At 51.6% G+C, this 13,326-nt stretch overlaps 1 protein-coding gene across 6 annotated transcripts in view; it reads right to left on the reverse strand.

Annotated features, from left to right (window-relative positions):
- Nucleotides 1-13,326, reverse strand: part of TRIO (trio Rho guanine nucleotide exchange factor) — a 340,446-nt gene that overhangs the window by 2,858 nt on the left and 324,262 nt on the right. For 3 of the 6 annotated variants that reach the window (XM_073237759.1, XM_073237756.1, XM_073237760.1), the window contains 8 exons: nucleotides 9,410-9,657; nucleotides 7,838-7,976; nucleotides 7,023-7,050; nucleotides 6,660-6,822; nucleotides 6,261-6,382; nucleotides 4,908-4,986; nucleotides 3,089-3,289; nucleotides 6-144 (listed from right to left, as the gene is read on the reverse strand). In XM_073237759.1, the coding sequence (XP_073093860.1) occupies nucleotides 6-144; nucleotides 3,089-3,289; nucleotides 4,908-4,986; nucleotides 6,261-6,382; nucleotides 6,660-6,822; nucleotides 7,023-7,050; nucleotides 7,838-7,976; nucleotides 9,410-9,657 (1,119 nt within the window). Of the gene's footprint in view, nucleotides 1-5; nucleotides 145-3,088; nucleotides 3,290-4,907; nucleotides 4,987-6,260; nucleotides 6,383-6,659; nucleotides 6,823-7,022; nucleotides 7,051-7,837; nucleotides 7,977-9,409; nucleotides 9,658-10,688; nucleotides 10,925-12,768; nucleotides 13,271-13,326 lie in introns of those variants that run through there. The other 3 variants (XM_073237763.1, XM_073237765.1, XM_073237769.1) reach the window with 3 other exon arrangements.

Raw genomic sequence — 13,326 nt, forward strand, 5'->3', positions numbered from 1 at the left:
CTAACCTTCAGGTCCAGGTGTGCTATCCTGCAGTTGTGAAGGTATCGGACAGCTTCCAGAACCTCCCCCAGATAAGCCCTGATCTTGCCCTCGGTGAGGTTTCCCCATCGCACCACACAGTCCAGGAGACGCCCCTGGTCAGCCCTGCAGGGGTAGGAAGGCGTGCGATACTCGTCAAGGTGCCGGCTTTCTTAAGAGACCTCTCCAGTCCAACAGGACACATGTTGTATCTGTGTCCCACTGTTAATGTTCTGTCACTTCAGGATTCTACCTCCACCTGAAGTCATGATTGTCCCAAGAGGGTGATTTCCTTCTAAGCTCGTTGTGGAGATGAGTGGGAACACGGCAGCTCAACCCTGAGAGGGCCCAGGAGGCAGCAGGCTTGGACTCCAACCCTGCCTCTGGATGTGAGAAAATGGCTTGGGTGAGCTACCTGGCAGTGCCTGGCACCCACTCAGTGCTCCACAGGTACCTGCCGAAAGAGGGAATGAGCAAATCCCACCTTCCTGAGCCTCGGTTTTGTCATCTGCAAAATGGGTGATGTGAAGGCTGAACAGGATAATGTAAATAAAGAGGAAGACAAGGTGTGCAGAGAGAACAGGTGTTCTGAGCTGCTGCCTAGGTACTCCAGTGACAACCTGCTCACACCAGCCTGGACACTTATATAAGGACGCGAGCAGAGGATTTCTGCCACAAGTTCCTTCTTTACTTTTCCTGGGGCACCTTTAAAAATAACCACTCAGAGCCAAGCCTGTGAAAAGGTAGCAACTTCTGCCCCAAATACCTTGTAAGCACGCTGCACTGCTCCCCTGCTGTCTGCTGCTTCTGGGAAGCTGGGACAGAGGGCTGCCCTCCCCTGGTCCACTACCGCCAACCCCATCTCTGGGGTCTGTAGGGAATAAACCTGGTGATTCTCTGAAAACATGCCTTCAGTTAAAATGACCCCAGGGTCTTTTCACGTTGCCATAATGGGAGCTGGGATGTGGAGGCTGTAACCTGTTGCCCCGTGCAGGCCCTAGTTCCCCACTCAGGTCAAACCTGAACATCTTTATTTAATGCACCAGCTACAAGCTCCCCAGCATACAAGCCAACAGAGTCAGTGCTTCATGTTGGACCCAAAGACTCCCTACTGTGAAATTACTTTTAATATTTAAAATCCACTTACACAAAGCTGCCTGTGTGCCAGGAAAAAATGCTCTCTATCAATTCACCTAATTCTCATGACAGGTCTCTGAGAAGAGTATTTTATTGTTTCCATTTTACAGATGTGGTAACTGAAGGAACAGAGAAGGTATGTAACATTCCCAAGGTCACACAGCTTATAAGTGAGGCCAGAGGCAGTGGGGTGGTCTGGTTTGGTCCCTCAGAACAGTGGTTTATGCTGCCTTCTTTGTTTGCAAAACACAAAACTAGAGGAAGATCAGCCACATCTGGTAGTGAGGAGTAATCAAGGAGAATTTGGTAGTAATTATGAAAATAAATCCTATTAACAGTATGAGGCCAAAACATTTAGTTTTCCACTGAAAAGAAATGACAGCTGAACACACTGACATGGAGGTCTTGTAGGAGATTTCTGAGGGGACTCGAGGACAGTTCTTGTTAAAAATCCCCAGGGAAGATGAGCAGTAGCTGTCAGTCATCAAGCTTCTAGAGCCAGAAAAGACCCTCCAGGCACTGAGGGCCAGCGGGAGGCTGGTCTGTGCGTGGGCAACATTGTAGCCCCACAAAAACCCTCCACAGAAGCTGAGGCTTTAAAGGATGCCAAGGTCGGGAAAGGAGCCCCAGGCCCCATGGCCAGTGAGGTGATGCAGGGGCTGAAACCAGACTGGGCTCTCTGCCTGTGGTGATCAGCATGGCTGGGTGGGGCTGCTGACCGACTCCCTTCTGTCCTTGGGTAGGTTCATCTGCCCGGAAGACAGCTCGGGGGGGCGGGGGGACCCTCAGCATTCCCTAGGGAGATGGCACCACAAAGCCCTGTGGGGGGACAGACCCTCCCCACAGAAACACCCCTTTCCCCAGGGCCGGGCCACTGGGGCCCTGACGAGGCCTTGCCCTGGGAAGCTGTGGGGTACTGACAAATCCTTTAAGAAAAAGAATATAACATACAGAAAATCAGGTGCAGGGCCTCGAGAGAGCCCCAGGAAGTGAGGGGTCCTGACGCTTGAGTGCTGCCCCACAAACGCACCCCTATGGGCTCCGCGCGGGCTCTGGCCTGTCCTGCTCTTCCCACTTAAGAATAGATGAACCACAAAATGGTGCAAAATGTTTTGCTTTTGCCAGTGGAAGAGAAGTTATAAATCCAAGTAAGTGTATGCAATGACTCCCCCCACATGGGAGGAAAAGAATTTAAACAAAACTGAACACTGAGGTGTTTCAAAGAGAGAAGCAGAGAGGGTGGGCTTCCAGCCCTGGCACTGCTGCCTCTTTGAGGTCCTGTGCCCTGCAGGGTGTGGGCAGCCTGGCCTCTGCCCTCTGGATGCCAGCAGCACCCCACCTGAGTTGTGACTGCCAGAAAAGCCTTCAGACATTGCCAAATGTGCCCTGGGGGCGGTGGGCAAAGCTCCCCCACCCGAAACAAGCACTGCCCTCGGGGCACAAGCTGACTGCTTTCTCTTTAAATGACTGAACTGCTTCCAACTGGCACCCTGGCCCAGGAAGCACTGCAGGGACCAGGGGGCTGCCCAACCTGCAGCGCCCCTGCAGAGGGTATTCTCCGGGACAGGATGCATCACCCTCATTCTGATCACTCTCCTGTGGGTAAGAGGTGCAGACAGGCCTGACCCTGACCCTTGCTGAGTGCAAGGCCTGAGGCAGCAGACACGCGGGACCATTCCCAGGGGCCTGAGTCCTCAGAGCCCAGCCTCCGGGGCCTTGGCGACCAGGTGGCCTCTGCTGACCGGCCGAGACCCAGGGGGCTCGGGTGGCATGGGGGAGCACCCAGCTGGGCTCCTACAGGACACGCGATTTGTGGAAGTTCTATGAACCCTCAACTCCCGGTTTCTCTCCTTCTCAGGGAACAAATGACAACAAAAACACATGAAGCTGAGGCTGGGGATCACAAAGGGGGAGGGAAGTCACATGTACGCACATTTCCAAAACCAGGATGTAACTGGTGGGGGTCTCGAAGGTATCCAGGAGGCCAATGAGGAGTGGGTGCTGGAGGTTCTGCAGGATGCCGAGCTCATGGGTGACCTGGTCGCGCTTCATCAGCTTCTTGTTCACAAACTTCACAGCCACTGCTCGTCTGGTGCCTTTCTGATCACATTTCTTAACGACAGAGAATCTGCCCCTGGAATGCAGGTTGAGAAGGTGGTTTTCAGAGGACTCTGCGTTAGTCCTGTTAGCCTAAGCGGACTGGAAGCACGCAGCCTCTCCCCTGGCTGGTGACCCCCCTGGCAGAGCTGTACCCCTGGTGGCCGCAAGGAAGCCTGCCTGGGCCCAAGCCCTGTCTCTCTTCCTCTGGAGGCAGATTATTTTCTCACTGTGTCTGGGCGGGCCTCACTGACGTCCTCTGACCTCTGAATGGGGCAGAAGTGATTGTCATGAGACTTACCAGGCAACTTCTACCTTTGCTCTCATGGATGGAGGCTTGGGATGGACAACATGGTGCCTCGTGGCCATGCACTGCCCCCTCCCTGGTCCCCCAGCAGGAGTGTGGCTGCTGTCACTAGGCCTGTGTCTTGCTGCTGGAGGCTGTGGGGGGTGCTGGTGCCTTTTCCCAGCTCCTGGTCTCTGGAGCTGTACCCAGTCGGATACACAGTGAAGCCTCACGGCACCTCCACTTGACCTGGGAATGGGGTCTTGGACCTTAAGTCCGAGCCGGCTGCCACAGTGCAGAGTGGGGCCCTGGGGGGACATGTCTGTGGCCGTTAAGGGTGGCCAGGTCACTTCACCTCTCCCATGAGCGGGTAGAATCCACTCTCTTCCCTTGACTCTGGGCTGCAGAGTCCGCACAACAGGACTGCCAGTGGTTGTTCTGAACCACAGGGTGCAGAGGAAGTGTGGCTGATTTCTGCAGCTGGGCCTTAAGGGCCTTCAGTCCTGCTCTTGTTTTCTTGGAATGCTTCTGCCATCATGGGAGGAAGCCCAGGGAGAAGGTCTGCGTGGAGAGCGGCCCAGGGCCCCAGGCAAGGCCGCAGCCGTGGGTGAGGTGGGGGCAGGCCGGCTGACAGCCCAGGGAGGCCAGCAGCCAGCCAACCGGTCCCGCAGTGACCAATGCTGCTGCTCAGGGGACTGACTGACAGGTCAGGCTGACGACACAGGTGTGTGAACAGGTAATGAGCCATGGGGCCCATTATGGCCACTGGAATATGAAGCCGCGGGGCCGGGGCGGGAATTCTTGGAAAGTTTTGTGGAAGGGACAGGCCCAGCCATCTCGCTTCTGACCCCCTTCTTGCCACACGGGAGATGACGCGCGCTGTGGACACGCACTGAGGAGGAGGATGGTGGAGCCCGTGTGCCTAAGGGAGCTGCTGAGCCCCACCCCCTGCCTGGGGCTGCCCCTTCTGGAGTGGAAGGTGCAGAGGCAGCCCCTGCTCCGCCTAGCCCTGAAGGACTCTTCAGCCTTCCCCAACTAGGATTCCACCAGAGGATTAAAGGACAGGGTTCGAGTGACTCTTCTCTGAGTTTGCCCAAGGTGGCATGCAGCTGGGGTTAACTCATCATATCAGTGTGGCTTATGGCATTAGGCCTTAACTTTTTCTTAGACCATGAGCTAAAAATGTCTTCTTTACTTCCTCAATGTTGAATATCGAAAGGCAATCACAGATTACATTTCAGATATAATACATAAAACTTCCCAGCTGCCAGCAACATATACATATGCCAGTCAAGTTGATCAGGCTGCCCTGCAGGCAGCGGTATCTGGCACTGCTCTCTCAGAAGGGGCTCTGGGTTTTGGACTGTACCTGCCAAGCTCGGCCACTTCACTGTAGAGGGAGTCAAAGTTGTCTTTCCAGCTCACCATGATCCCATCACTCCCTGGACCTGCAAAAAGAGCATCTCCCCTGAGCCCCTGAGCCCGGTGCATGTGGGGAGCTCTGGACAAGGAGGGCACGGGCCTGTGCAGTCTAACGTGGCAGCCATGTGGCCCCTAAGCATCTGAGGTGTGGCTCATGGGGGTGAAGCTGCGCTCTAAGTGCAAAACACACACTGCAGGGTGGGATTTAGGATGGAAAAAAGATGGGCATACGGGACAGAAATAAACACACACATTATGTTCCCACTGTATGGATTAGTCTTCTACCTTCTGAACCTCTTAGCTTTTGCTGATGAGTAATTAAAAAAAAATCACCAGTGTAATTTCTGTGACATCTTTTAAATATGAAGCATCAGTGATTTTTCATTCTCTAATTCAAGATTTTCTTTCTTGTACCTGATCCAAAAATCAGGGTACTTCCTTTAATGAGATTAAATATGCAGGATTAACATATATGGGATGAATGTTCTAAGACAATTCTGTTCACTGTCTATGCACGGGGGCTCCTTCACTCAATCCACCATTCAGTTCAAGTGTTTATTTTCGCCCTTGGAAGCAGCTTCCTATACCTGGGCAGCTGGGGGACCCACAAGAAGTCTCAGCGGCTCTGTATTGCAGTAACTGGCCTTCTGAAATCAGGAGTTGCAAAACAGTTGGTTTGTATTGCTAACTGAACTTCTATGTGTGAAAGTGCAATGACAGGAAATTTATAAAGGCCTGAGACAGGGGCCCTGCCTCCACAGCCTACGGTCTAGCTGAGGAGAGAGCAGGCCTTGCGGATAGGGGAGAGAGCACAGGGCTTCAGACCTGAGTGGCTGGTTGCCCAGAGTGCATGAAGAGGGTGGGAGGACAGGCCCACTGGAAAGGTGTTGCTGGGGGCTGAGCCAGACACAGAGTCTGCATGGCCTTACATGCTCCCTCTTTCCTTTTCTTTCACTCCTATCTCACCTGGGACCAACTTTGAGTAGATTCTCTTGAGCCAAAGAATCAAATGAATAATCAGATAAAAGGTCAACCAGATACAAGAATGTGTCTTGAGTACCAAGAGCACAGAATCATGTTGTTCCAGCCCAGAGGCTGGCTCCAGAGCTCAAGGGCCAGTGGCTGTGGTCAGAGGCCTTCTGTAGGTCACGCGTCTGGGGATGCCTCAGAAGCCACAGTCTGCTACTTAGCTCTCATTTGAGTGACTTACTGTCATACTTCAGGCCCTGTCAAGAGTCAGAGGCATTCTGGCTTTGAGATTCCTGGAAGAAGTGTGCCACCAGCCAGGGGTGCGGCTTACCTAGAACCCTCAGACTGGCTGAGGACAAGGCCGATCCCATCTCGTTTACCGCGATGCACGTGTAGATGCCGTCGTCTTCTGTGGTCACACCGACAATCTTCAGAGCGGCCTCTCCCAAGTCGCTGCCACACAGATGAGGACACACCGCGCGTCAGAAAGGCTCAGCTGCCCCAGCTGCCAGCCCTGAACCTCTCTCTGTGGCCACGGGAAATTAGAAGCTCATATACTAGTAAGGAGTTTCAAGTGAATTTTAATTTTTACTGCACACCCAGGTATGAAACGTTCCCTCCTGTGAAGAGTCTGAGTGCCAAAGGTGAGCAGGAATTGACCTTGCTAGTTACAGTGGCATGAGATCACGCTTGTTGCCAGTGAAATGGACCGTGAGGGGGCCTCCCTCACCTGTAGGAGACACTGTAGTGACCATCGTTGTTCAAGGTGTTGTGTTCGGGGCCCTTCCAGGTGACGGAGGCCTTGGGGCGGCCACAAACTCGACATCTCAGAACAACGGTCTCCCCCATCTCACACGTGACCTCGCTCAAGGGAATGACGAATTCTGGGGGAACTGCACGAGAAAGGAGTCAAGTGAGGCTGGTTACCCGTGGCCACCCTCCCATGCATCCCTGACAAATGGGAGAGACCCGAGGGCTGCAAAGCTCAGAGCGTCACAGAAAACTCATTTCCATAGGTTACGTGTGAGTGCTCCAAAACACATCCCATAGACCTAACCCAGAAAGATGAGAAGAGAAGGAAAACAGAACTCACCGTCATATATGTAGTTGGGATTGAGGAGCTGAAATGGAGAAAGCACACAGCTATTAACCAAAAGCATGAATGAATTTCTTCCAGGGCTACAATTACTGTCGAGAGATGGCCAGGAAGACGACTTGGGCTGCACTGCCTTTAAATGCTCTCTAAAGCTTCATGTCATGTGAGTTTAGGTGAGTTTTTGTTGGCCTGCCCATAAACATTGACTGTGGCTTAAACTCAGAGTTGTCCATTTTGCTCATCCCATGTGCCAAGTCCAGCTGGTTCCTATAATACCTGACCCAGGGCCCTTGGGTTTCCTCTTAGGAGATATTTTCTTTCTCTCCAGGCAATCCCTCACAGGTCAAAGCAATCTGATCACAGTTTAGAGTAAAGCTGACTGAAGCAGCCACCAGGTGAATTTGCTAGAATTCCCTGGGGCCCATAGACCTGTGTCTCTGTATCCAGTCACTTCTGGGGTCTGAAGCAGTCACTGGGGTCTGCTCCACAGCTGCTCTGCACTGTCCGCTTTTAAGAGTCTAATCTCTGCTGTATCTGGGCACCTGAGGGCGTGCTGTGCGAGTCACACATGCACCTGGTGAGGTGTGCGTGCGTATCTGGTTCCTCTGAATACCCGTGTCAGTGGCCAGGGTCCCTGCTGTGAGGGCTCTACAAAGCCCTGCAGGGTCTGCTTGCAGGGCAGAGGGAAACAGCATGGTGGGAAGCAGACTGTTACCATGCCAGGCCAGGTGCCAGGTCTGTGACCTCTCCAGGCCGGCACCAGCGCCCCCTGCTGCCCCGAGGAGCAACACAGGCCCCTCACCGGCACTCACCTTCACAGATACCTTGTTGCTGAGCCCTTCCCGTGACTTCCGATAACCGTTCTCTAACTTGCCTTCCCGTTTGCCATCTTTATCTTTTTTCTCAGATTTTTTCCTTAAACGGAGTGCTGTGTGCCAAGATGTTGACTTCCTAGGGAGAAGAGAACACAGTCAGCATCATGCCTCTCTAGTGTTCAGCAAATGATTCCTGAAGGCGTCAGAGAACAGCTGACTGTCCAACTTACATGGATACAGGATGGCTGTGATTCCTTTACTAAGGAAAACTTTCCTGTGAGTCTCAATGACCAGAGATAAAACCAACAATTTCTTAATTCAAATTTTAAGGATTTGAACAGAAAGGTGCTTGTGATGGTTAACTTTATGTATCCACTTGACTGGGCCATTTGGTCAAACATTATTGTGGATGTTTCTGGATGAGATTAACATTTTAACTGGTAATAGGGTGGGCCTTATCCAATCAGTTGAAGGCATGAGTAGAACCAAAAGTCTGGCCCTGGCGAGAGGGAATTCTCTAGAAGAATGTCTTTGGACTTCACCTGCACCACTGGCTCTTCTGGGTCCCAGCCTGCCAGCCCACACTGCAGATTGGGACTTGCCAGTTTCCACAACTGTATGAGCAAATTCCTTATAATAACCACCCCCTACAGACACATACCCTATTGGTTCTATTACTCTGGAGAACCCTAAAATATTAAGAATATTTTTTGATAAGACAAAGTATAAAATGGGATTCTTGAACAATGTACTAGAAAAATATTTCTGTACATCAAGGAGAAACAGGACAAGGGATTGTCATGGAAGACAGACTCTGCAGTCTCAACGCAAGCTCAGCCTCCCCACAGGGTGTGAGTGCTGAGCCCAGGGGTGCTGGGATGCTGGTGGCCTGCGCTGCAAACCCAGCCAGGGGTCCTGCCCTACTTGCAGAGGAATGGGTATTGCTCTTAGTGCCTTTGGTGGCCTTGAAAAAAATCACAAAGTCCTACAGTGCCTCCAGTCCTAGAAGGCATCTGGCTGGTCTCTAGCACAGCCATGGAGATTCAGGCTGAGTTTGAAAGCAGCACCTGAATTCAGTCTTCTTTAAAATAATGTTTAATGCAGCAAAATTGGTTTCAAGTTTTGTAAGTGAATTAACCTTTCAGCACATATAAGGCATGATGGTATGAGCACCACACAGATCCTTACCCGCAGCTGACAGAGCATCTTCACGGACTTACCCTCTGCATGATGGATTAATGAGTTAGGGATCCTTGCAAGGTCCTTGCTCCTCCACCCCACCCAAGACCCCTGGGAACAAAAATATTATTGTGCTCTATCTAGTGGCTTAAAAGAGCCGTGTGTTTGCAAATGCAGGTTGTGAAAAGAACCTGTTAGCCTAAGTCTGAGAGACAAAGGTCACCCCATGCTCACTTTGGGGCACCACATGGTGCTTAGAGATGAACTCATACTAACAGACGACAGCACTCTCTCTCAAGGGCTGCCCCCTCCCAGGCCTCTAGGCCTCCCTTGCGCTCGTGGCCTCCCCTGCGCTCGTGGCCTCCCCTGGCCGCCCCGCCGGGCACTCACTTGAGAGTCCCATCGGGGTTCTCCATGATGGCCGTGCTGGTGTGCCCCAGGACGAAGCCCGGGATCCAGCCCTCGGCAGCGGGGCCCTGGTCGGTGGCGGCGCGGAACACCAGGAACATGTTCTGTTGATTGCTGGCCAGAACCTGAACGACCTCTCCTTGGCAGACGTTTATCTCATCCTCCTTCACCGCCGTGTAATCGTGTGTCACCAACATGGTGGAGACGTTACTACTGCTGCTACTTTCACTCTGGACAGGGAGACAGAGAGACAGGGCAATGGCCACTGAGATGCGATCTGATGCCATGGGATTGCTTGCCACTGTGTGCTGCGGCACCGCAACCCAGAGAGGGGCTCATTGCAGAGGTGTAGGCACGCTGCGCTACTCCACATTCTTTGGCTAACCCTGTCCCCCTCTTCCAATGGCTGAAAATTAGGATTTCTCTAGAAAGCAATTTAGGAACAGTCTAAAAACTAATCACTGTAATGATGACCCATTATTTTGGAAGCTTGATCATTATTTTAGTCCCATCTTTCTGGACCTCGAAAGGAAGGCTCAGTCCTCTCACGTTGGTAACATTTTGGGTTATATCTATGTCACAGTGATGTCACTGTGACTATCATGCTCATTTAAAAAAATATTATTAAATTAAAAAGCCACAAAGAGCAGCTCTTCAGCTCACTGATGGATTAGCTTATGCAGAAGCCTGGTAAAATGTTCATCAGGAATGCGTATTCCAGGATCATGACAAGTTGTTGGTATGCACCATCATTTCCACCTTTTTCTCTTTGAAAACAGTGTGGATACCTGAAGAGTAGATCAACTACTATTCTGCTCTTATGAGTAGTTACTCTGCCTCCTTTAAAGCGTCCCTCAGTGGGTGGCCCTCTTAGGAGTTTGCATGATTCAAGGGTCCCAAAGGCACTGTTGCTGTGGGAACACTGTGTAGCGTTGCGGATCAGCTGTGGATGCCACCAGCCCCATGAGCCAAGCTTCAGGAACTGACCCTGGTGTGAGAAAGCCCACCTCCCCTTATTCTGGAGTTCCAGCAGTACCCGACTCTGTTGGTCACTACTATGTCTTTAATGTCCGTCACAGTGACTGACAGGCAGCAGGTACTCAATCCGTGTTCTGTAACTCAATTAGGCAAGACTGCAAAAGCATAGCAAAGATAATTTCTCAAGGCCACCTACCCAGGCCTATAAACTGAGCAGTGTCAGCTGCTGAGTAGAAGAAACACAGACGACAGTATTTGTCCCAAACTGTTCATTTACCAAGTGGCCCCCTTTTGTTCCCGGGGTGGTGGGGGAGGAGGACGCTGAGACAGCTGCCACGTCCTGAGCTACATCTTGCCCAATCCCCTTTCTCAACAGTTGGGATGTGGGAAACGGCGTCAGGTAGCCTGCTCCTGTTAGATGGTTCTTGAGGCTTCCACCAGCATTGTCTCGATGTTCATGGATCCCCAGGACTCCGATGACACTAGTCTCTGCTGGGCTCTTAGGTGTCTAGGGCAGATCTTGGGTTGGTGTAGATGCAACTGTTAGACGACCCTGCCATATGCCTGTCAGCCCTGGGCTACTGAGCTGGTATCAGGACACAGTGGAGCAGATGGCTGACCACTGACAACAAGCAGCGTGCTGGGAATGCTGGGGCCCAGGGCTATGAATCTAGACCCACAGCAAATATTTAAATTAAACCCACTGAGTGCCAAGCTCTCTTCACAGTCTTGGCTGAGCAGTTTGTGGCATGTTCCCACCCCTTGTGGATGCCCACACTGTCCGTGTCTGGCTTGCCCACTCATATTTGTTGATACAATTTTATCCTTTTAGCATGAACTTTAGTATATTCTGATTCATTCAGCAACACCCAATAGTTTTGAGATTACAAAGCCAGATTTGCTAGAATATGTACACAAAAAACAATCTCTGTGGCACAGCCACTTTTGGTAACACAGCATACCAGGCCTTGTCTCATAATTTGAGCACTTTGCTATGGTAATAACAGTTATCAGTATTTTCTGAACGCCTCCTATGTACCAGGCTATTAGGCAATTAAAATTGGTCTCATTTAATGCTCACAACTGCCTTGCCAACGGGCTCGATCGTCACCCTTTCCAGGGTGAAGGCAAGGAGTCTACAAGCCCCTGCATCCAGGAGAAAGGCAGGGCTGCACTGTTACTGCTGCCTGGGCCGTGGGTGCCGGGATACTATGTGCCCACACCCCGGGGCTGGCACAATCACTGTCTGGGTTGCTCCATATCCATGCCACTCCTGCTCTCGGCAGAACTTTCCAGAAGGTACCCATTAAGAGAAGAATAATCCGGACCAGGGTTAGGCCCGCCTGCTTGGCTGTGACTGCAGACAGGTCCATGGAAGTGGTCAAGGAGGTGGCAGCCACTGCTGACCCGCCAGGGGGATAAGATGGTCCAAATGGATGGAGCACGGCAGGGCAACAGTTCCTTTTAACTGAGAATAAGAGTCCTAGAGAACGTCTTCAAATCCCCATTTTAGGCCTCTAGCAGTCTTCCCAGTCCTCCAGGGCATTTCTGTAGGACATTTTGACTCATCTTAAACACCACAGGTTTCCCTGCCTGGTACCACATAAGGAAAAGTGAGAGGCCGAAATAAGAGGCAACTTTCGCAGCCTGACACTTGCTGAAGTTGTGCTATCTGTGACCGTGCCTTTGCCTCCGAGTGGATGTCCTGGGAGGGCCCGGCAGGGCTGTTGTTCCTGTACATGCACAGGTGCCCAGGACCAGCTGGGCTCCTGCACTGAGCAGCCGAGGTTCATTCTGAGATACAGACTCTAAGAACTCCTTGGGTACTTAAGGGGAAAACGTCCAGGTTGGGATGAGCTCAAGAGCTGCTGCTCCCTGGCCAAACCCCTGGGGGTCTCAACTGCAAGGCCACAGCGGCACCCGCTGTAATCAGCTGGGTGCAGGCAGGCATGGTGTCTCAGGGCCTCTGAATCTTCTCCCCTGGCTGAAATTGTGTTTTGATGCTTGCCTGCCTACCTAGCATTTCAAACTCAACCAGGAGCCAAGCCCCTCTTCAGGACATATTAAGATACCCATAACACAGATGGGACCCTGTGACAGCCACTGCAGGAGATGCCTGCCCCAACCACTTATTTTTGAGAGTAAGACTTAAGCATCTTTATGTGTACCAAGACCCATCTTAATTTCTTCCTCAGTTAAATGTAAAGATCGAATTTAACAAAACATACGACAAAAATAGGAGGGAAGGTTAAGACCAAGTCAACCCGAACAAGGCATTATTAGGAGCCCCGAAGAAAGAGAGAGACAGACATGCAAAAGCCAGATTTTCTTTTTCTTTTTTTTATAAAGAGACACACAGACCCTTTTAGGGAAATGTATTTAAAAATTTATAAAGCAATCAAACATACACTCATTAGAACAGTTCTGTTCCCTCACACACGCCCTTAGGAAAGAGTTACGGGTCAGGCCATCTGCCGTGTAGTAAACAGTTGGGGAGAATAGTGAGGAACCCACAAAATGGGGGGAAAACCCACCGCAGCAACCCTTCTGTTTTGAGAACAGCGCGGCGACGGGCAGCATTCGGCTGAGCGCGGCCGCAGCGCCCGCACTGCGCCCCCTGCTGGACAGAACGCAGGACGCCTGCAAGCCAGCCTGCCCTGCCTCCGCCTCCGCCGGGCGGGGCAGGAGCCCCATCTCCAGGTGCCCGAAGGCAGTCTCTCTCTTCCAGAGTGAATTTGGGGGGAGCAAATATTTCCACTGGACAGATTCCTTCCCCCCATTTTGTCAGCTTAGTTTGCTTTGAGTTGCTGTTGGAAGTTTCCTTGAGGGATTTTTTTTTTTTTCTCAGCAGATGAGTCAAAAACGCTGCAAAGATAATTTAAGGTATAAAAGAGCACATTGAAGCGATGAGCAAAAGCTTA

This window comes from Manis javanica, chromosome 1 (assembly GCF_040802235.1).
Source record: "Manis javanica isolate MJ-LG chromosome 1, MJ_LKY, whole genome shotgun sequence".
Lineage (NCBI taxonomy): Eukaryota > Metazoa > Chordata > Mammalia > Pholidota > Manidae > Manis > Manis javanica.